General features: G+C 40.3%; 1 protein-coding gene and 1 non-coding gene across 3 annotated transcripts in view; both read left to right on the plus strand.

The window, feature by feature from the left end:
* The window catches only part of VPS8 (VPS8 subunit of CORVET complex), a 274,516-nt gene that overhangs the window by 56,106 nt on the left and 193,938 nt on the right, over positions 1–24,472 (plus strand). For both annotated transcript variants that reach the window (XM_008266588.4, XM_070072435.1), the window contains exons 14-20: positions 1,471–1,551; positions 6,108–6,278; positions 10,278–10,352; positions 13,501–13,536; positions 14,289–14,379; positions 14,810–14,856; positions 16,795–16,884. In XM_008266588.4, the coding sequence (XP_008264810.1) occupies positions 1,471–1,551; positions 6,108–6,278; positions 10,278–10,352; positions 13,501–13,536; positions 14,289–14,379; positions 14,810–14,856; positions 16,795–16,884 (591 nt within the window). The remainder of the gene's footprint in view (positions 1–1,470; positions 1,552–6,107; positions 6,279–10,277; positions 10,353–13,500; positions 13,537–14,288; positions 14,380–14,809; positions 14,857–16,794; positions 16,885–24,472) is intronic.
* LOC127483062 (small nucleolar RNA SNORD22) lies at positions 5,189–5,309 on the plus strand. The gene has a single exon (XR_007909031.1). It is a non-coding gene; the product is annotated as a small nucleolar RNA SNORD22 (small nucleolar RNA).

The following is a 24,472-nucleotide window of genomic DNA, read 5'->3' on the forward strand; positions in this document are numbered from 1 at the left end:
GGAAAGCCAGGTAGATCGAGAAATCTTCCATCCCCTGATTCACTCTCCAAATGGCCACAACAGCCCGGACTAGGGCAGGTTGAAGTCAGGAGCTGGAAGCTTCATCTGGGAATTCGATGTGGGTGCAGGGGCCCAAGCACTTGGGCCATCCTCTACTGCTTTCCCAGGCACGTTAGCAGGGAGCTGGATCTGAAATGGAGCAGCCAGGACTTTAACCAGTGCTCATAAGGGATGTTGGCGCGTCAAATGGTGGCTTAACCTGTTGTGCCACATCGCTGGCTCTTAAATAGTGTCTTTAAGAAGTAAGTGAAAGAAGGAAAAATAATTTTCATTTGAAGATGGAAAAATCAGAAGCATGTTTGAGAGCAGAAAGGAGAAGGGCCCTTGAAAATAAGCAGTTGAATATGCCAGCAAGGAAGGGGCACCATGGAACAGTGATGGGGGAGGGTAGGATGTTAGGGCATATATGGGTGAAGTGATTTTCTGTGCAAAGACTTCAGAAAATCATAGGGGAAAAGGTAACACTTGGTATTAGGTAATTTCAGTTTATGAAGCATTTTCAATGTATGCAATATGCAGAACAATTTTGGGCAGGCTTATTTTCATTTTACAGATAAACTCAGAATAAGTGATTGCTCTTGGTCACACAGCTGTAATAGTGGAACGTAAACAGATGGCTCTAGATCCCATGTTCATTTTACTAGAGCATGGTCTTATGGAGGAAGTGATTTAGTGACATGAAGATGACACTCCTGGAAGGGCCCACATTAAGTGATCTCAGTTTTTTGTGCATGGGATGGATCAGAGGGTAAAGAGGAATGGGACTTATGGGGAAAGATAGTGAGAACTGTGCTATCTGTGGTGAGTGTGCAGGACAGCCCGGGCCAAGTGAAGGTTGTGAATTTCAGGTGGTCAGGTGTATCTTGTGCTCTTTCTTGTTCAGTGTTCTGTTATCTTGGAGCAGAAGTGGGGAAAGCAAATTATAAAGGTGATTGAAGATTATAGTTTGTATGTATGCATATTTAAAATATTCACACTCAAGGTTTGGGAAGTTTGGGGCTGTTTGGGCTATAATACAGCATCATAGTTCAGAAAAGTCTAGTTGTCATTGCCACTTTTTAAAATTTTTCCTTTGCAACTTTTTAAAATTTCATCATACTCTGTCAACAATCCCAATCCATACTTTAGTTCTAACAAAACATAATCACTGATGTGATGAAGTTAGGTCGTGGATTATGACAGAGAAAACACCCTGGTACAACATTCGCTAATACCAACAGCTAGGTCACTAGTTAGGTATGCTTTAGGTTTGTTTCAGATCATGGAGTAAAATTTTTTTTCACTGGTGTCATATCAATATTTTTGGCTAATCTATATTGAATGAGAATCATCTTTTATGTGGAATGTAATTATGTAAGACAGCGCCTCAAACAGTAGCTGGTACTTAGGTTGTTTTTATTTCAACATTAGGTTAAAAGGGATGAATCCGGAGCAATACATGTTACAAAGCAAAAGCATCTTCATCTGTACTATGACCTCATCAACTTCACTGTGAGTATTATTCAACATCCTCCTGTACTTCATGCAGTTATTCTGAATTTATCATGTATTAAAGCTGCTAGCATTTCTGCAATGAACCATGACTTTTGGGATCATAAGAAATATGTTGGTAGAAGTGAATTCTGCTTATATTGAGTAGAAAATGTTGGTGTGATGCCACATAGTTATTCCTTTTGACCTGAAATACTGCTGAACACCAGCAGGTTCAGGAGTCTTTGATGTTTAGGGTAGTTTGGGTTCAGAAAGGTTTAGGTGGGTTTTTCCAAGATCATCATCCTTCTGTCTCTCTAAATCATTTTGTACTTCTGGGCTTATTGTAACTGATTTAGGAGCTTGTGTCAAATATTCTTTTCTAGTGAATAGGAATTTTACACAATTCTGTCTCTACCATGCATTTCAGTCTGGAGAAAGTTGTTTTTATTTTAAAAGAAAATTTTAATCAATTTTTCCTTTTATAAATACTATGTTAATTTTGAGAAAAGTATAATAATATTTCAGGGTCTCTATCACTAATGCCTTTAGTACATCCTTACCTGATATCCAGTGAACCATACTGTGAATACATAAAACATAAGAGAATGCCTCATTTTTTTCAATAAAATATTAAAAATGGTCTTTCCCCCAACTGGATAATATATAATTTTTTAGGATGTAGATGAAATAGATCTTTTCTTTATAATATATGATTTACTGAGCAGGCATTTGATAGAGTGGTTAAGACACCACTTGGGGCATGCACATCCCATATTGGAGTGCTTGTGTTCAGGTCTTGACTCTGCTTCCCATTCCTGCCTCCTGCTAATATGTACCTTGGGAGGCAGCGAGTGATGGCTCAAGTACTTGAGTCCCTGCCACCTAAATGGGAAACTAAGATTGAATTCCTGTACCTGACTTCTGCCTGAGTCAGTCCTGACCCCAGCTTGGCTTAGCCTTCTTGGTTCAGTCATGGCTGTGTGGCCATTTGGAGAGTGAACCAGTGGATGTGAGATATCTCTCTGTCTATTTATCTTTCTCTGTCCCTATGCGTTTCAAATAAATTTTTTTAAAATAAAAAACAAATAGGAGCTGGCGCTGTGGTATAGAAGATTAAGCCTCCATCTACAGTGTAGGAATTCTGTGTGGGTACTAGTTCAAGTCCTGTTTGCTCCACTTCCAATCCAGTTTCCTGCTGGTGTGCCTGGGAAAGCAGTGGAGGATGGTCCAAGTGCTTGGGCCCCTGCACCCATGTTGGAGACCAAGAGGAAGCTCCTGGCTCCTGGCTCCGGATTGGCCAGCTCCAGCCTTTGTAGCCATTTAGGGAGTGAACTAACGGATGGAGGATTTCTCTGTCTCTGTCTCCTTTCTGTGTTATCTCTGCCCTTCAAATAAATAATCTATAAAAATAATAATAAAAATAAATTTTAAAAATGCAGTATACAACTAAGTTTATAAATCATATTTTAAAAGTTGCTTATTTATTTGAGAGAGAGTGAGAGGCAGATAAAGAGAAAGATCCCCTGTCCACTGTTTTACTCCCCAAATACCTGCAGCAGAAGCTGGGACCTGGGAACTCAGACCAGGTCTCCTAACTGAGCTGCCTTCCTACACATTAGCAGGAAGCTGGAATTGTTAACAGGAGACAACTGGATCAGAGGTCCTTTATCTTCACAGTATACAAGCATTTCAGACATGAGCCAGAAAGTAACAGTAAGCATGCTAGCAAAGTTCATTTAAGAGAATACATCTGACTGGTCAGGCAGGCATCTCAGCAAAGAACGGAGAGCCCTGTGTGCGTTCAGATTGGAGTTATTCTAGATGGGGTATAGACCCACTCTTTTCTCCTCCACCCTCCCTCTTTGGGATATTAGTGGTAAATACCCCAAAAATATCTCAGAAAGCTCTCGACCTTTCTGGGTGTGGAATTTGAAATTCCTGCCATGACTTTACCATAACAGTTTTATTAGACCTAATATCATCCCTGGCACAGGTGGGGAAGATTTTCCTAAGCTGCCCCCAGGGCAGGGCTGGGACCCACCTAACAAGGGATAGACAAGGTACAACTGTTGGTCTGCTTCCCAGGCATGCCTCTCTCTGGTCTTCCTTTCCTCATTCAGCTGCATGAAATTCCTGGTTTTGTTCTTTAGCCCCTCGCACATCTATAGGCTAATGTCTGCCTTCCTGCTAACAAAATCAGGAGGGGAGTGAGACTCAAACTCTGGCACTCTGGTATGGCTTGCAAGTGGATTTTCTGCTGTGGCAGAAGTCTACCCCACACATTGCGCTTTTTTTAAGATTTATTTATTTATTATTTGAAAAGCAGAGTTACAGAGAGGCAGAGGCAGAGAAAGAGAGAGAGAGGGAGATGTCGTCCATCTGCTGGTTCATTCCCCAAATGGCCGCAACGGTCGGAGCTGGGCTGATCCGAAGCCAGGAGCCAGCCAGGAGCTTTTTCTGGGTCTCCCACATGGGTGCAGGGGCCCAAGGACTTGGGCCATCTTCTACTGCTTTCCCAGGCCAAAGCAGAGAACTGGATTGGAAGTGGATCACCTGGGACTTGAACCGGCACCCATATGGGATGCCAGCACTGCAGGCAGTGGCTTTACCCATTATGCCACAGTGCCGGCCTCCACACATTGCATTTTAAATTCATATATAGACAGTTCATATAGAGATAATTTTTCTATATACATTTCATGAAAATAATTTTGTTAGACATCGTGTTTTTGCTATCACCCTTTGTTGAATCATTGATCATAGTTTTGTTGAGATCTAGTACTGTTAAGACCTGCCTAGAGTTTGTCGCTAGAAAATCTTCCCCAACCACAAGTGCTGTTCTCTTAACTATAGGACACAGTTGGTGTTTTCATTTGTCCTGTGACATTTCCATGACATGACCATGAACCTGTGTGACCACTGTTTTGCAAATTACCTTTAAAAGCTTGTTTACAACAATGCTAGCACTTTGAATTATGAGTCTAATTTCAGGAATAACTAGTAAAATTGTTAACATTCTTTGTTTCTGTTATTCTTTGCTTTAACCAGGCGCCTTTGAAAGCACCCTAAAAACTATGGCTGTTCATGCTAAATAAATATATCTTTCCTAAGTGGTACTTTGTTTTTCAAAATAAACAGAAAACCTTTATAAGAGCTCTTTGTAAAAGATTTGTGAATCTAACTCTGTTTTCTGAGAGAGATTTTATGGGGGACAACCAAATTCTTCCTTTATAATAGCCACTATACAGCATAAGTTTGCTTATGTTAAAAGAAAATCTTTTAATCTGATTATCTTAGATACAGTATTATGCAGAGATCCTTGAATAGGTCATACAAGGAAACCAACATGAACACCAGAGAGCTGAGGTGCAGAGGAAGCACTTAGTTCTGTCCACTTCCAGGAGCTAGTGGAGCCCATTTATTTCTTAGGGGGAAGGATCGAGATTTCTAAGACAAATGTTTTTAATAATAAATCTTATTTTTTACAGAATCAAAGATATCTGTCAGTGGTATCTTTCAGAAGGTTTTTAAAATTATTAATACTTTTAAAACTATAATAGTACTTATTAACAGAAATTCAGAAGATACAGAGAAATAGTGACAGTAAAGAGCTCACAATTTTTAGGGAGTTTTTGAATTTTAAAAAAGGTTTATTTCCCAGTGAGGAAACACATATGTTACTTCCTGTCCTATTCCTAGAGCCTGTAAAGGTGGCCCACTGGGGCTGGCTGGGAGGAAAGAGGAAAGTGTGTTGCAGAAGGAACTGTCCGAGGGATAATACAAATAATAAATAAGTAAATTTATTTATTTGAAAGGCATAATGGCAGGGAAAAGAGAAAGAAAGAAATCTTCCATCTACTGGTTTACTCTGCAAATGCTCGCAACAGCCAGGGCTAGGCCAGACCAGAGGCGGGAGCCAGGAACTCCATCCAGGCCTCTCATGTGGGTGACAGGAACCCACATACTTGAGCCTTCTTCTGTTGCTTACCAGGTACATTAACAGGAAGCTGGATTGGAAGTGGAGTTGCTGAGATTCTCACTGGCTACTCTTGATATGGGATGCAAGTGTCCCACGCTGCAGCTTAACTCATTGTGCTATAACACCAACCTATCTTTAGGGAGATTTTGAAGAGACTATATTTTTCAAATCACTTATATTTTAAATTACGTATTGTTTTATTTAGTGTTAACCATCATCCTTTGACTAGCTAAGTTTGTGAGGCTTGATTTGCCCTTTTGTCCTAATAGCATAAAAACTAGAAATCCAAAATTTGCCCTTATGCTGAGGTCATTTGTGCCAGTGCTCCTTTAAAATTTTTTCTCTGTAAAAACTCACTCTTTATCTTCTTTTACACTATGAAAATACCAATTTAACATCATCAAACTCAGTACTGTATTGTACACCTGCTGTTCTCTGGGCTGTCAGTTGAGCAGCTCTTGCTGGCATTGTGTTGTTAAATAAGTTATTCAGTGGATGAGATCTTCAAAGTAATGTAGCTGAGTGACCAGCTTTCTTCTTAGCTCAAACGATGGTATGACCTGGGCCTCACTTCTATCTTCTGTTTGAATTGCAGTGGATAAATTCACGAACGGTTGTACTCTTGGACAGCGTAGAGAAGTTGCATGTGATTGATCGACAGACGCAGGAGGAGCTGGAAACAGTGGAGATCTCAGAAGTTCAGTTGGTCTACAACAGCAGCCATTTCAAATCGCTGGCCACCGGAGGGAACGTCAGCCAGGCGCTGGTGAGGGTGTTCGTCATCTTGGTACTGCTTCAGTAAACTGGGTATTTTGTTGTTGGTTATTTCTTTTAGAAATAGAAACTCTGGGGAGTTACTTTTCTGTCTTGAGGAGATTCTTTTAAGTCATGAAATTTAAGTGGATGTGGATGTATTTGTAAGTATATGTCAAGTGGAATAGTATTATTTAAATATGACCTGGGATAGGTTGAAGTTGCATGTTGTAAACTGTAGAAAAGTAATTTAAAAAGAATAGAATCTTAAAAATACTTCAAAGAAATATAAAAGAGATAGTACAGGTAGAAAACAGTTTGTGTGATAATAGACATAGACTGAACCATAATCAGTAATTACAGAGAATGGAAATGTTCCTAAACATTTCAAGTAAAGGAGGGGATCAAACCTGAGAAAATAAGCAAGAACCAACTGTATGCTGTGTCCAGTAAATCTACATTAGGTCTGCATTTAACATCTCCAAAAACATAGATAAATTAAAAGAATGGAGAAAGATATGCCATGCAAAAGCTGGACATGAGAATGACTGTGTTAATATCAAACTAAGTAGATTTCAGAGTAAGAAATATTGTTAGAGATAAAAAGAAATTTTAAAAATGATGGAAGGAGGTTAATTCATCAAGAAAACATAATAGTCTTGAAAATTTAAGTACCCAGTAACAGGAAAATAAAATGTATAAAGCAAAACCTGACAGAACTGAAAGTAGAAACAGACAAATACACAATTACACTTGAAAATGTAAAACTCCTCTTTTAGTATTAATAAGTAGACAGAAAATCATAAAGGATATAGAAAACTTCAAAAACACCGCTTGACCACCTGAGCCTAACTGACACTTAGGAAATACTCCACCCAGCAAAATCAAGTTGCACGTTTTTCCCAAGGTGCATGTGGAGCATTCACCAATATAGATTCTATTCTAGACCATAAAATAAAATTTAATAGTTGGAAAAGATTGGAATTATTAGCATGTAAATTTGGAGAAAACCAAAATATTTGGAAGTTAAGCAACATTTTTGTAAATAACCCTGGGTCAAAGAAGAAATTGCAAAGGAAACTAGAAAATATTTTGAACTGAATGAAAATACAGTATGTCAAAATCTGTAGTCTACAATCGAATCAGTTTTTCTGAGGGTAATTTATAGCATTAAATACTTATATTGGAAAAGAGGAAAGATATCAATGATTTAAGCTTCTACGTCAATTAATTAAGGAAACAGAAGAGTGTATAAGGTTAGATTAAAGGAAGAAATAATGGAAGTGAATACAAGTCAATTAAATAGAAAATAGACAAATGATAGAGAAGAATCAAGCAAACAAAAGCTCGTTCTTTGAAAGGTGAATAAAATAGTTAAACCTGAAGTGAAGCTAATGAGAAAAAAAGAGAAGCTATAATTACCAAAATCAGGAATGAGAGTGGTGATATTACTCTGTAGAATGATCTCTTGATTCTGTCGATACTAAAGAGTAATATTAACAACTTTGTGACAATAAATTCCATAACTTCCGATGAAGTAAAAAAAAAATTACTTGAAAGACACTGATGGCCAAAGCTGACTCAAGAAAAAAAAACAGAAAATCAAAGTGGCCTTGTATTTATTAAATAAATTAATTTTATAATTAAAAATCATCCTATAAAGAAACTCCAGGCCTTTATGGCTTCACTGAAGTCTGTCAGACGTTTAAGGCAGGAGTAGTATCAATTCTTGACAGAAATCTTTTAAAAAATGTAAGAGAAGGGAATATGTAACTTATTCTGTGAGGCTGGTTACTCTGACATAAAACCAGACATTATAATAAAGAACTCTAAAAGATTAATGTCATCGTGAGCATAGAAGCTGTAGTTTTTAGTAAAATGTTAGTAATTAGAAACCAGAAATGCATAAAAGGAGTAATAAGTCATCACCAAATGGTGTTTCTCCAAGGTGTACAAGGCTATTTTAACGTTTGAAAATCAATGTTAATTACCATAGTAGTAGATTGAAGAAGATTAACTCAATAGAGGCAGAAAAAAAATGTTTGGTAAAATTTAATATCCATTCCTGATAAAATCTCTCAACAAATTAGGAATAGAGGGAATTTTTTCAACCTCATAATCAAGGGCATCTACAAAATACTACAGCTAATACATGAAGTAGTGCTGTAAAAAACCAAACAGAAAACCCACCAAGCTAAAGCAAAACAAAAAACTCAGAATTTGATCAAGCTTCTTTTAGCGAAAATGCAGAATAGGAGGAATGTGTTCTGACGGGATGCAGTCAGTAAAATTCAAATACTGCGAAATAATAGAATAATAAGTGTTCCAGCTTTCCAACAAGTACATTTTAAAGGAAATAAAGAAAGGATTGAGAGATGGAGCTGAGGCAACTAAGAGGCATCAGCCAGCTCCAATCCGTGGGACTTGTTTGGATCTTGATTCAGACAGATGAACAACCCAAACCTCAACAATATCTGACATTTATGGCAATTTGAAATCTAAACACTGACTGAATATTTAATATTGAAGTTTGATTGTTAATTTTTAAAAATATATTAATGGAATTGTGGTTATGTGAAAAAAGACTTTTTTTAAAGAAAAGACAAGCTATTAGTGTAGGGTTAATCTTTTTTTTTTTTTTTTTTTTTTTTTTTTTTTTTTTTTTTGACAGGCAGAGTGGACAGTGAGAGAGAGAGACAGAGAGAAAGGTCTTCCTTTTGCCGTTGGTTCACCCTCCAATGGCCGCCGCTGCAGCCGGCGCACCGCGCTGATCCTGGCAGGAGCCAGGAGCCAGGTGCTTTTCCTGGTCTCCCATGGGGTGCAGGGCCCAAGCACCTGGGCCATCCTCCACTGCACTCCCTGGCCATAGCAGAGAGCTGGCCTGGAAGAGGGGCGACCGGGACAGAATCCGGCGCCCCAACCGGGACTAGAACCCGGTGTGCCGGCGCCGCAAGGTGGAGGATTAGCCTATTGAGCCACGGCGCCGGCCCTGTAGGGTTAATCTTATGAGTATAAAGTAAATAAAACAGATCCTTGTAAAAATTAAGAGTGGAAATAGGAGAGAGAAGAGGAAGGGGGGAGTGTGGTCAGGAGGGAGAGGATGGGGGGAAGTGTCACTATGTTCCTAAAACTGTATATTGGAAATACATGAAATTTATATATCTTAAATAAAATAAAAAAACACATAAGCTGGATTTTAAAAAATGAAATATTCAAAATATGGAATTTGCTTCATAATTATACTGTGTAATGGATTGGTGGAAAGGTAGATAAGACAGAATTGGTGATCATTAATTGATTGATTGATACATTCAGGGATAAATTACATTGTTCTTTCTACATTGGTAGACACTTTAAAATTCCTGTAGTAAAAATTTAGGAAAAGTTATCATAGTTATCAGTTACTGACCATGTACATTTTGGGAGTTTTACAAATACTACAATATTTAAATCCCAAAGAAACAGCAAGGGTTTTCAAAGATGGGTAATTGAATGTCAAAGATTTGAAATTTGTTTGATGTCATATCCTGTAAGAAGAGCTAAAATTTGCAGCTCAGATTTGTCAGTGAATTTCTCTTCTGTTTGCTGGGCTATGCTGACTCATATGTACTGTGCTGCTCTGGTCTCCTTGTTTCCCCTGTGTTACATGTTGATACTTATTTCAAAGAATTTGGAAGGTACTATTTTCAGTCAGTCTCATTGTTTGCTGAAAGCACTGACTACCTGTCATCCAGAGAGTTTGCATCTGTTTTCCTTTAGGTTTGGAAGTTGTATTTCCTCCTTTTACCACATTATTCTGAAACATAAAAAGGCTATGTATCTAAGCAGAGAATTATTTCATGAACCCTATCTCTCCTGTCGCTTCCACTGTATTTGATTGACATTTTCCCCTAGTCACTTTGGGGATGAAACCATGCTGACTTAAAATGTTGTCTCTGTAGCTGACATTCTTAAAACTTAATGAGACTTTGAATGCATGTAATTTTCACCTGTTTTGTTTATTTTTCCATAGGCTTTGGTTGGAGAGAAGGCTTGTTACCAATCCATCAGTAGCTATGGTGGTCAGATCTTTTATTTGGGGACAAAAGTAAGCTCTTCTATTCTATGGTTTGGTGTTTGTGTTTATCAGGAGGGTTGGGAGCTAAAGGAAATTGCTGGTGAAGAGGATAGAGTATTATAAAATGAATATTGATTAGTGATGATCTAAAACTTTATGGTTAGATCATCATGATTTTTGGTTAATTTCTTTCCTTCACTTTTAGACATACTTTTACTTTTGTCTCATGCTAGCTATAGTTAATAGGATATTTATTTTCTTGACTCATGGATATGCTTTTTTTAAATAATACCAGCTTTTTTTTTAAGATTTACTGATTTATTTGAAAGTCAGAGTTACATAGAGAGAGGAGAGGCAGAGAGAGAGAGAGAGAGAGAGAGATCAATCGATCTTCCATCCGATGGTTCACTCTCCGGTTGGCCAGGACAATTGGAGCTGCACTGATCCGAAGCCAGGAGCTTCCTCCAGGTCTCCCACGAAGTTTCAGGGGCCCAAGGCTTGGGTGATCTTCTACTGCTTTCCCAGGCCATAGCGGGGAGCTGGATCAGAAGTGGAGCAGCCGGGTGTTGAACCGGCGTCCATATGGGATGCCGGCGCTTCAAGCCAGGGCGTTAACCCACTGTGCCACAGTACTGGCCCCTCAGCTAATTTTTTTTAAAAAAGATTTTATTTATTTATTTGAGAGGTAGAGTTACAGACAGTGAGAGGGAAAGACAGAGAAAAAGATCTTCCATCCACTGGTTCACTCCCCAAATGGCCACAATGGCTGGAGCTGGGCCGATCTGAAGACAGGAGCTTCTTCCAAGTCTCCCACGGGGGTGCAGGGCTCAAACACTTGGGCTGTCTTCCATTGCTTTCCCAGGCCATAGCAGAGAGCTGGACTGGGAGAGGTGCAGCTGGGAAACAAACTGGTGCCCATATGGGATGCCGGCCAGCACCGCAGGCGGAAGCTTGGCCTACTACGCCATAGCACCGGCCTGGATATGCTTTCATAACTTACCTTCGCATTTATGTTTTCATGACCAGGAAGATACTTAATCATGTACATTTGCCATATAATTCCAATAGCCTTTAGCTTATATCAGCTTAAGAGCATTAAAATGTATTGAGATATTTGAATCATTGGAATAGGAACTTTTTGAATGTCAATTTATTTCTTTGCATTTTTTATTTTTTTTTATTTTTATTTTTTTGACAGAGTGGACAGTGAGAGAGAGAGACAGAGAGAAAGGTCTTCCTTTGCCATTGGTTCACCCTCCAATGGCTGCTGCGGCCAGCGCGCTGCGGCCTGCGCACCGTGCTGATCCGAAGGCAGGAGCCAGGTACTTATCCTGGTCTCCCATGGGGTGCAGGGCCCAAGGACTTGGGCCATCCTCCACTGCACTCCCTGGCCACAGCAGAGAGCTGGCCTGGAAGAGGGGCATCCGGGACAGAATCCAGCGCCCCGACCGGGACTAGAACCCGGTGTGCTGGCGCCGCAAGGCGGAGGATTAGCCTAGTGAGCTGCAGCACTGGCCCTGCATAGTTCTTCAAACTTTTTTTATTATTTATTTGAAAGTCAGAGTTACACAGAGAGAGAGGCAGAGAGAGAGGTCTTCCATCCGGTGGTTCACTCTCCAATTGGCTGCAACAGCCGGAGCTGTGCCTATCCAAGGCCAGGAGCCAGGAGCTTCTTCTGGGTCTCCGATGTGGGTGCAGGGGCCTAAGGACTTGGTCCATCTACTGCTTTCCCAGGCCATAGCAGAGAGCTGGATCAGAAGTGGAGCAGCCAGAACTTGAACTGGTACCCATATGGGATGCAGGCACTGCAGGCCGTGGCCTTACTCTCTATACCACAGCACTGGCCCCTGTTATTTAAACTTACAGAGAAACATTCTTTGTTATTAAAATTCAACTAGAATATTGCCAAGTTGGTACAAGGAGATGAGCTTGAGTGGTTTTTGTATTTGTTACAGCCACTGTTGTTTGTTCCTCACCCATAGAATTAACTCCTTATTGGACTGTAGACTTACTGGCTTCTTTTTTTTTTTTAGATTTATTTATTTATTTGAAAGGCAGAGTTACAGAGAGGTAGAGGCAGAGAGAGAGAGGTCTTCCATCTGCTGGTTCACTCCCTAGATGACCGCAATAGCTGGAGCTGCACCAATTTGAAGCCAGGAGCCAGGAGCCTCCTCTGGGCCTCCCACATGGGTACAGGGGCCCAAGTATTTGGGCCATCTTCCACTGCTTTCCCAGGCCATAGCAGAGAGCTGGATTGGAAGTGGAGCAGCTGGAACTTGAACTGGTACCATATGGGATGCTGGCACTGCAGGCAGCAGCTTTACCCAGCATGCCACAGCCCTGGCCCTTTCTAATTTTTTTTTTTTTTTTTAAGATCTGTTTATTTATTTGAAAGCCAGTTACAGAGAGAGAGAGGGAGAGACAGAGATATTGTCTGTCCACTGGTTCACTCCCCAAATGGCCACAGTGGCCAGGGCTGAGCTAGACTAAAGCCAGGAGCTTCATCCAGATCTCCTACCTTTTGTTGCTTTCTCAGGTCATTAACAGGGAGCTGGATCAGAAGGGGAGCATCTGAGGCTTCAACTGGCACCCATATGGGGTGCCGGAGTCATAGGCAGTGGCTATACCTGCTATGCCACAACGCTGACCCCACTGACTTCTGATTTTTAATATTCTGTTTCCATTTCATTTGAAAAGCAGAGAGACAGAGGAAGATCTTCCATCTGCTATTTCACTCCCCACGTACTTAGAATAGCCAGGGTTGGGCCAGGCTTAAGGCAGGAGTTTGGAACTCCATCTGGGTCTGTCACATGGTTGGCAGGAAACCCAGTACTTGAGCCATCATCTTCTGCCTCCCATGGTGCACATTAACAGGAAACTGGATTGGCAGTGGAGGAACCGGCAATCAAACAAGGCCCTCCAATATGAGATACTGGCATCCCAAATGGCATGTTAACTGCTGCGCCGAACGTGCATCCCATTTACTGGCTTTTAAATATTTATTTTATTTAATCATTAATGTGGGCTCTTGAAGACCTTTTAGTAAATTTTAAGATGTTCATCTAATTGTAGTATGAAATAGTTTTACTTAGATGTAAAATGACATGTGGGAGTGGAACAAGTATGTCTTCAAATAAGTCTGGTGAAGATCATTTCCATTTCTTTTTTCCATTTCTAGTCTGTTTATGTGATGATGCTGAGAAGCTGGAGAGAGGTGAGCTCACAGTAGTTTTATATGTAGGAGTTACTGAATTGATAGCTGCTTTTTTTTTCTCTTTAATTTGAGACAGAGAACTGGGTGGGGCTGGTGGAGAGTGAGAGAGTGAGAACGTTCTCCCATCTGCTCCTTCATTTCCCAGATACCTACTGTGGCTGGCACTGGATAAGTCTGAAGCCAGGAGCTGGGAACTCAAGTAATTAGTGGGTGGCAGGAAGGAACCTAATTACTTGAGTCATCATCACTGCCTCCTGGGGTCTGCCTTAGTAGGAAGCTGGAGTCGTGAGCTGGAGCTGGGTATCCAACCCAGGTACTCCAGTGTGGGATATGTGTGTCTTAACAGACATCTTGACCACTAGACCAAACACCTGTCCCTGATAGCTTCTTAACATTGCTGTCTCAACTTTGCGGAAGAGTATTTGGGTTTGTGCTTATTAATTTCAGAAATGTACATCAAAACCATTGTAACAGGAATTTGAAATGCTAAAGCTGACTTATGAATTAGAATGAAGTTTATCTATATCAGAAAATTCAAAATAACAGTGACTTAAGATATATTTCTCACATCAAAGTTATCTAAATTTAGGCAGTACATGGCTAGTATGGAAGTTTATATAAACTCTTTAGTTAGTTGTTGAATAATTTTAGTAACTAAACAGCAACTTCTGGAAAGGTACTAGGTGGAGAGGAATTTGGAATGGTGACTGACCAGTCAGAGGGATCTGGCTTCCATTGTTTCTTCATTTTAGAGAGTGGATCATCTTCTGAAACAAGATTGTCTTACAGAAGCCTTGGCTCTTGCGTGGTCTTTCCATGAAGGAAAAGCAAAAGCAGTAGTGGGTAAGCTGACAGATTCTCAGCATGGTGGACAGGGTTTCTCTAGAGCAGAGGGAATGAATCATACTGTTCACTCATAGATCACTTTAGCTGAGTGTTCAAGTGTTTTATTACAAGATGCTATTAAACCTTACAGACCTTCAGTAAAGAAGGCTAATGACAAGTAAAGGGCATGGAAATGAAAATGGCACGTTTTAAATTCTTTCATAAGGAAAATTTACTATGGGAACAACAGAGAAGTACATTGATAAGCTACCTGATCTGGCAGATATGCAGTGTGCCTGTTATGGCGTACTATCGAGTATTTTGCTTCCTAAGGATTGCTGTAACTGCATGTGTTATTAGCACAGATCATGAGCAGAAGACCAGAACACAATTGCATTCCTGAAAGGGAGGACTAATTTTTGTCTTGTTGGATTTTGCTTCTCTTCAGGATTATCAGGGGATGCCAACAAGCGAAAGGCTGTTGTTGCAGATCGCGTAAGTATTTTAATAGGGTTTTTCTCCACTACAGTACAGATTTGCCATTGATATTTGCCAATATCTTTGGATGTGATTGGTTAAGTGACTATAATCAAAGAGAGAGTGTCAGAAAAACAAGCCAGGTTGTAATTCCGTGGCATCATCTTGAATGCTTTTCTTTCTTCCTTTTTTAAAAAGCGTTTTCTTTATTTATTTGAAAGTCACAGAGAGGGAGAGACAGAGAGAGGTCTTCCATCTGGTGGTTCACTCCCCGAATGGCTTCAATGGCCAGAGCTGGGCCTATCTGAAGCCAGGAGCTGAGAGCTTTGTCTGGGTCCCCCACTTGCGTACAGGGGCCCAAGCACATGGGCCATCCTCGGCTGATTTCCAAGGTGCATTAGCAGGAAGCTGGATGGGGAGTGGAGCAGCCAGAACTCGAACAGGCACCCATATGGGATGTCAGCACTGCAGGTGGGAACTTTACCTGCTATGCCACAGCGCTGGCCCCTGCAGCCAGCAGCTTTACCCGCTGACTCCTTGAGTGCTTTCTAAATTCCTTATTGCCTTTCTTTTTGTTTCCCTTGCTCTCTTACAAAGATAGCCAAGTAGTATAAAAGACATCTGAAAGGAGGAAAACCTGGTCTGAATTTAATTATAGCTCATAAAAAATTGAAGTTTGTTAGTTTTTAAGAACCTATTATTAGGGGCCAGTGCTGTGGCGTAGCTGGTAAAGCTGCTGCTTGCAGTGCTGGCATCCCATATGGGCACTGGTTCGAGACCTGGCTGTTCTACTTCTGATCCAACTCTCTGCTATGGCCTGGGAAAGCAGCAGTTGGACCAAGTCCTTGGGCCCCTGCATCCACAAGAGAGACCTGGAAGAAGCTCCTGGCTTCCCATTGGCGCAGCTCTGGCCCTTGTGGCTAACTGGGGAGTGAACCAGCAGATGGAAGACCTCTCTGCCTCTCCTCTCTCTGTGTAACTCTTACAAATAAATAAATAAATCTTTAAAAAAAGGAACCTATTATTAAATATGAAAAATACTCTACAGTATGTACAAATGTTTGTGTTGCCTGTAGTAAAAAAGGCCAATGTTTTATTTGTTATTACTATTAATAATTAGCATTCATGTAATCAATCTAATACTTATTATTATCCTTGTAGTCTTGGTGTAGACTTGGATGAATTTATTTACTACAAAATACCTTCCCCCCTTTTTTTCCCAAAGATTTATTTATTTATTTGATAGAGTTAGGCAAAGAGCAATCTTGCATCCACTGGTTCATTCCCTACACGGCCACAATGGCCAGGGCTGGGCAGGCTGAAGCCACAGGCCTGGAACTCTCAGTCTCCCCATGGGTGCAAGAACCCAGACATTTGGGCCATCTCCCACTACCTTCCCAAGTGCATTGACAGAGTTCAATTGCAAGTAGCAGCCAGGACTGAAACTGGTATTCATATGGAATGCCAGCTTCACAAGCTGTGGCTCAACCTGCTGTGCCACAATGCCAATCCCAGATCTCCTCCTCCCCTTGATTTGTATAAATTCGTGTATAAAGATTATGTCCCAAATTAGTAGAAGCATTTAGAAAACATGAATGGAATGGTTACCCCTTAGACTCATGAATGATTTGCTCATCTGTGCTCTTTAGGGAAATATACTTGTAGCAGAAGATTACTGAAGAGCTTAGCTTCAGTTTTTCATTTCCTGAGCATAGATATTACTGAGGTCTAGAACACAGAGCTATTTCTTAGGAAAACTGAGCAAATTAATACCGGCCCTGAGGCTGAAAGAGATTAGGCCAGGGTTTGGAAGAAAAAAAAGCTGAGGAATAATGCAATAAAATTTTAAATTATATTTTTAATATAATAGCAAAACTTGATTCTGTATTGTTTAGGTGGGCCACACATATTAAATTTTGAAAAACTTTAGAAATAAGGTATATCTTTTCCTTACAGATGGTAGAAATCCTGTTCCATTACGCAGATCGAGCTCTGAAAAAGTGCCCAGACCAGGGGAAAATCCAAGTGATGGAGCAGCATTTTCAGGTACTCGTTTGCATGTACTTCTGATAGACAGTTCTATTGATAGGTCTTATTCTTCTCTTTTATGTTACTTGAGGTTGTGACTTCCACATTCTGGTTAAACATTTTTTTTTTTAGTATTCAGAGCTTTACTTCAGGACTTGTAGAATATTTTTAGTGATTAGACTTTGAAGTAATAGATACACAGTTCAATGGGAAAAGATGAATACAATGTTGTGAAGTGTTACCTTGCCCTTGCCTACTTAGTGCTATGTGGAAGGACAGGATGTGTTTATGAGGGTGTGATAACCTGTAAATTGACACCTTATGGAGGCTGACACCTTGCTGATGACTGACATTTATGTTGGCTAGGCTAGTTAGAGAAGAGGTGTACTGCCAACGTTTAAATTTAGTTCCCCTGGAAGCACCTGTGACTCAAGAATAGATCAGTTGCAAATATATATGTATGTTCTGTAAAATATGCTAATGAAAGCCCTTTGGTTTATTTTATAACTTCATGAGAAATCCAAGGACTGATGTCAAGGCCTGTACAGTTTTGTGAGTTTACTGTTTGCCATGATCTCTATATTCATCCCTTCCCCATCCGTATGGTTCCTTCCCACTCCCCTACCTCCTCTTTTAACAAATATTTGAGTATCTAAAACAGGGGTCAGCAGACTTTTTCTACAAAAAGCCAGATGGGGAGGTTTAGGCTTTGTGGACTTCAGATTGTCTCTGTCACTTCTCCTTTGCTTCGTCGTCTTCCCTCATTACTCCCCCTCCTCCCCTTCCATTTTGCCCTGAAAAATATAAAACCCATTCTTATCTATGAACCATAAAGAAACAGACTGTGGCCAAGATTATGGACTAAAATTTGCATCCCCTGGTCTAATATGTATTGGATACCAAGCAATAGTGGGTAAAATACACACAGTCTTTGCTATCTAAAAGTTTGTGGTCTGATTGACGTGATTTTTTTGATGTTTGCATTAATAGAAATATTTGGAAGAAATTTAGGGGTTTGAAGTTCTGAAGAGCAGACACAGGTCCTGTCTTTTTATATCTTCGTGTGATGCTCATAACTTTGGAAGATAAGGATAGATAAAGCAGCTATGTGTTGGATGGTATCAGAGGAACTGAACTGTTTGATGCTGCACTAGTGAGCTTTTCTGGTGGAGTCACTTTCATGGTTCTTTGGCAGGAGGTTTATAAAATCTATCACTGGAGGATAAATGAGCCTGAATAAAATTATAAGGATAAATAGGAGAAACACACAAGGCAAAAAGAAAGCATTTGGGAAAGCCTTCTGGAATAAACCTTTTGGGAACAGGTTGTATATTATTTTTGCATATAAAGGAAGTATAGAAGAGAAAACCATTAACAAGCACATACCCATCACCAAGAGATAGTAGGGTGGTATTCTGGACACTGGAAGATATTCTTTGTTGAAAAAAGATACAATAAGAAAAGCTGGGAGGAGCAAATGTCATGAGTGACACACACAGAGCAAGAGTGAGAGCAAGAGTGTGTGTGTGTGTGTGTGTGTTTGTGTGTAAATATAGAAACCACCACTCTAGGGGAAAACATGGTATAAGGCTTTTTTCCCAGAAGAACAGAACAGAATTGATGTTCTGATGGAGAATTCCTATAGAATCTCAGGATGACAGGAACTGTGCATGGCGGTTTCCCATACAGATTACAGAACTTACAGAGAAACAGTCTAGAGTCATAATGGATTCTGAACTAGGTCATTACCTGTTAGAAGTCTTATTTTGCTAAGAATACCCGGATACAAGTTTTGATTTATTCATGAATTAGTCTCATAGAAGATAAAGCAAACAATGGAGGGAACCATTATTCTGGACTTAATTTTTACCAATGATTGAGCAAGTAGAGGAGATAGATTGTTGAGAAAAATTATTTCATTTTAAAGATTATAATAACAGTGACATACTGAGTATGAATCCTATATTTTAGAAAGCAGATATTTCATTAAACAATAGAGACAATCTCATTGCTACAGGCTCCAAAATAATGGTTCACAAAGAACAGGAAATTCTGAAATTTTGACGTGATAACCATGAACGATTCAAGGAGGAAGGAGAGGGGGAGGAATGTTGATCTGTCTACAAATCATAGACAGTCTACAAATATGGAGAATGGCACATAACTAAAGATGGATGCTGGAGGTATGAGACTGTCAGAAGAAAGAGAATGGTATTGTCCAAATTGTGCCTACTGAAGTACTAAGGGGTACAAGAAAGGGATTTTAAACCGATTCACTGAGCGTTTACTATCCTCATGCATGCCTAGAACTGTGTGAGGTGTGAGTCAGAGCGTCCCTTTTCATTTAATTCTCAGCACCTCCTGAAGTGTTTTTATCCCCATTTTATAGATGAGGAAACTCAGAAGAGATTGGCTTTCTGACTTTATCTTTTTCTTTTTTTTTTTTTTAACTTTTATTTAATGAATATAAATTTCCAAAGTACAGCTTATGGATTACAATGGCTTCCCCCCCCATAACTTCCCTCCCACCCGCAACCCTCCCCTTTCCCACTCCCTCTCCCCTTCCATTCACATCAAGATTCATTTTCAATTCTCTTTATATACAGAAGATCAGTTTAGCATATATTAGGTAAAGATTTCAACAGTTTGCACCCACATAGAAAACACAAAGTGAAAAATACTGATTGAGTACTAGTTATAGCATTAAATCACAATGTACAGCACATTAAGGACAGAGATCCTACATGAGGAGTAAGTGCACAGTGACTCCTGTTGTTGACTTAACAAATTGACACTCTTGTTTATGGCATCAGTAATCACCCTAGGCTCTTGTCATGAGCTGCCAAGGCTATGGAAACCTTTTGAGTTCACCGACTCTGATCATATTTAGACAAGGTCGTCGTCAAAGTGGAATTTCTCTCCTCCCTTCAGAGAAAGGTACCTCCTTCTTTGACGACCTGTTCTTTCCACTGGGATCTCACTCGCAGAGATCTTTCATTTAGTTTTTTTTTTCCCCCCAGTGTATCTTGGCTTTCCATGCCTGTAATACTCTCATGGGTTTTTCAGCCAGATCCGCATGCCTTAAAGGACTGATTCTGAGGCCAGAGTGCTGTTTAGGACATCTGCCATTCTATGGGTCTGCTGTGTATCTCGCTTCCCATGTTGGATCGTTCTCTCCCTTTTTTATTCTATCAGTTAGTATTTGCAGACACTAGTCTTGTTTATGTGATCCCTTTGGCTCTTAGTCCTATCATTATGATCAATTGTGAACAGAAATTGATCACTGGGACTAGTGAGATGGCATTGGTACATGCCACCTTGATGGGATTGAATTGGAATCCCCTGGTATGTTTCTAACTCTACCGTTTGGGGTAAGTCAGCTTGAGCATGTCCCGAATTGCACATCTCTTCCCTCTCTTATTCTCACTCTTATATTTAACAGTGATCACTTTTCAGTTAAGTTTCAACACTTAAGGATAACTGTGTATTGATTACAGTATTCAACCAAAAGTATTAAGTAGAACAAACAAAAAAAATACTAAGAGGGATAACGTATTAAGTTGTTCATGAACAGTCAGGGCAAGGGCTGATCAAGTCACCGTTTCTCATAGTGTTCATTTCACTTTAACAGGTTTCCTTTTTGGTGCTCAGTTGTCACCGATCAGGGAGAACATATGGTATTTGTCCCTTTGGACTGGCTTCTTTCACTCAGCATAATGCTTTCCTAATTCCTAACAGGGATCACTTTTCAGTTAAAATTTAAACACCTAAGAATAATTGTGTGTTAATTATAGAGTTCAACCAATAGTACTAGAACAAAAAAGAAATACTAAAATGGATAAAGTATTACATTGCACATCAACCGTCAGGACAAGAGCTGATCAAGTCACTGTTTCTCATAGTGTCCATTTCACTTCAACAAGTTTCCCCTTTGCTGCTCAGTTAGTTGTCACCGATCAGGGAGAACATATGATATTTGTCCCTTTGGGACTGGCTTAATTCACTCAGCGTGATGCTTTCCAAATTCCTCCATCTTGTTGCAAATGACCGGGTTTCATTGTTTTTGACTGCTGTATAGTATTCTATAGAGTACATGTCCCATAATTTCTTTATCCAGTCTACTGTTGATGGGCATTTGGGTTGGTTCCAGGTCTTAGCTATTGTGAATTGAGCTGCAATAAACATTAAGGTGCAGATAGCTTTTTTGTTTGCCAATTTAATTTCCTTTGGGTAAATTCCAAGGATTGGGATGGCTGGGTTGAATGGTAGGGTTATCTTCAGGTTTCTGAGGAATCTCCTCCAGACTGACTTCCATAGTGGCTTTACCAGTTTGCATTCCCACCAACAGTGGGTTAGTGTCCCTTTTTCCCCACATCCTCTCCAGCATCTATTGTTGGTAGATTTCTGAATGTGAGCCATTCTAGCCGGGGTGAGGTGGAACCTCATTGTGGTTTTGATTTGCATTTCCCTGATTGCTAGTGATCTTGAACATTTTTTCATGTGTCTGTTGGCCATTTGAATTTCCTCTTTTGAAAAATGGCCAACAGACACATGAAAAAAATGTTCAAGATCTTTCTTTCTTTTTAAGGGAAAGGGTTTATTGGGGGAAACCCAACAGACCAGAGGGAAGGGGCAAAGAAGGAAAAGAGAGAAGGAGAGCGTAAGAGAGAGATCAAGAGACAGAGAGAGAGATTGAGAGAGAGAGAGAGACAGAGTCCTAATTGGCTTTCCAAGGTAACACTGCTGGTAAATAGTCAAGCCAGGACTCTCTGCTGGCTTCAGAGCCCAGCTTTTACCCGGCCATTATGCCGTACTGTTATTTTCAAGAGCAAGCACAGGTGAAAAAGAGTAAGCAGAGACACACATGTTAACTCATCTAATTCTTATTATAACTCTGTAAGGTCGGCACTGTTACTAATCATGCTTATAAATGAGACCAAGCAACCCAGAAGTTAAATAACTTGTTCCAGGTCCCCTAGCTGGTAAATAGAGCTGGAATTTCAATCAAGCACTTGGGCTTCTGCTCTGCACCTGGATTGCTATGCTACACTAAGACCAACATTTCTTACCTTGCCTCCAGTTTCATAGCACAGAGAATGGTTTTAAAAGTCCAGGTAAGTACATTGAAGGAAAAAGCTGAAGTCTGGCCGTGTGAAAAGAAGTGGTTGCATTAAGATTTTTCAAAGCTGAAGACCCAGTGGATTTATAGCCCAGGAACAGTCTGTGCCAGTGTTAATAATTTGTAAGTCATTTGGGTCAAATTTCAAATAAGGCACTCTTGATTCAAGTGGGGATTCCTAGGTGGGAGGACACATCTATTTCATTTAGCAGGACAATTTTCCTCCAGAAAAGGTGATCTTCAGCCCATTAGGATGAGTGAAATATACAACCATAAATCTGCCTTTTTATGTGTTTGATCATAAACATTTAATTATAAGATAATCATATAACTAACAGAGCACTTAAAAGGAAATCCGTAGAAGTGAAATTGACACTTTGAGAAGCAATGACTTGAACAGCCCTTGTCTTGACTGTTGAGGAACAGGTTTTTTTTTGTTTTTGTTTTTGTTTTTGTTTTTTTTTTTGTCTTAATGCAGAATGGGACTGGGAATGGGAGAGGGAGGAGGAGGAGAGGTGTGAGTGAGGGTGGGAGGGCGGGTATGATGGGAAGAATCACTGTATTCCTAAAGTTGTGCTTATGAAGTTTGTACTCATTAAATAAATGGTTTCTTTGGGGAAAAAATAAGAATCATAAAATAATTATATAGCTTGCTTTTAAAGGTGTATTTTTATTTAAAAATTTTTTTATTTACTTTCATTTTCTTTGAAAGACAGACACAGACACATCTGCCAGTTTATTCCCCAAATATCTGCAGCAGCCAAGGTTGGGCCAAGCCAATGGCAGGAGCCTGGAACTCAGTCCAAGTCTCATGTATCAGTGGCAGGGGCCCAACTGCTTGAGCCATCATCTGCTGCTGCCTAGGGTGCACATTATCAGGAAGCAGGAATTGGAAGCAGAGCCAGGACTCAAACCCTGGCACTCCAGTAGGGGTTGTAGGCATCCCAAGTGGTGGCTTAACTGCTATGCCAAACCCCTACAACTGTATTAAAAAAAATAAAATAAAAAGAATGGACTTAGGAAAAAGCTATTGCTGATAGCACCATTGTGGCTTGTGGACTTCTTCCATGAGTTCACCTCAACACAACCATGTTATACTTATATAATTGCCTTTTGGGGAGGAATTTCATTAAAACGTTTGTCTAAGTTCTCCCTTATCATGTAGTTGAAATGGATTAGTAAATAGATTTGCAGTTAGATAAACATCCTTACCTAAGAATACTCTTTAGTTGCTTATTGATACTATTTTAGTGCTCTTTTATACCCAACTTTTTGTTACTGATTTTTGATGATTTAGTGACTATCTTGTCAGATCTGTTTAGATAGTACCAAGAATCAAGATTCAAAATGATCCTGACAAGAAAGTGCAGTAGAAGTCATTGTTGAGAGGCAGGCCTTTAACGCAGCCATTAAGGCACCATTAGGGATGCCTACATCTTAGTGTGGAATGCCTGGGATTGAGTCCCAGCTCTGCTTCTGCTTCCAGCTTCCTGTTAATACAGACCCTGGGAGGCAGCAGGTGATGGCTCAAGTAGCTGAGTCTCTGCTACTCGTGTGGGAGACCCGGATTGAGTTTCGATTTCCACCTATCCAGCCCTGGTTGTTGTGGACGTTTGGAGTGTGAACTAGTTGATGGGAGCACTCTGTTGCTCTCACTCTTGCTCTCCCTGTCTCTATTTCTCTCTCTCTCTCTCCTTTTCAAATAAAAGAATTTAAAAATCACTGTGAGATGAAAGTTAATGAGAATAACCATCAAGATTTGCATTAGAAGGTGGGCATTTGGTGGAACCTTGAAGACACTGCTTGAGATTCTTACATCCCCTATCGGAGTACCTGAGTTTGAGTCCTGGCTCTGCTTCTGATTCCAGCTTCTGGCCAGTGTGCCCTCTAGGAGGCTGCAGCTGATGGCTCAAGTTCTTGCTGCCCTCATGGAAAATCTGGATTGAGTTTCAGGCTCCTGGATTCAGTTGGTCATTTTTTTTTTAAAGATTTATATTTTATTTATTTGAAAGACAGTTACAGAGAGAGGTACTGAGAGACACACACACACACAGAGAGAGAGAGAGAGAGAGAGAGAGAGAGAGAGAGGTCTTCCATCCACTGGTTCACTCCCCAGATGGCTGCAACAGCTGGAGCTGAGCCATTCAGAAGCCAGGAACCAGGAGCTTCTTCCAGGTCTCCCATGCAGGTGCAGGGGCCCAAAGACTTGGACCATCCTCATTGCTTTCTGAGTTGCATTAACAGGGAGCTGGACCAGAAGTAGAGCAGCTGGGACTCTACCCAGCGCCCATACGGGATGCTGGCACGGCAGGCTGGGACTTTAACCTACCGTGCCACAACACCAGCCTCTGTTATGGTCATTTGATGAGTGATCCAGTGGTTGGAGAATCTCTCCCTCCCTCTTCCTCTGTCTTTCAAATTAAAACAATTTTTTTGAAGTCTTGCCTTAGATTTAATTGATAATATTGTGTGAATACTGGATTGGGA

The sequence above is a fragment of the Oryctolagus cuniculus genome, chromosome 4 (assembly GCF_964237555.1).
Source record: "Oryctolagus cuniculus chromosome 4, mOryCun1.1, whole genome shotgun sequence".
NCBI lineage: Eukaryota > Metazoa > Chordata > Mammalia > Lagomorpha > Leporidae > Oryctolagus > Oryctolagus cuniculus.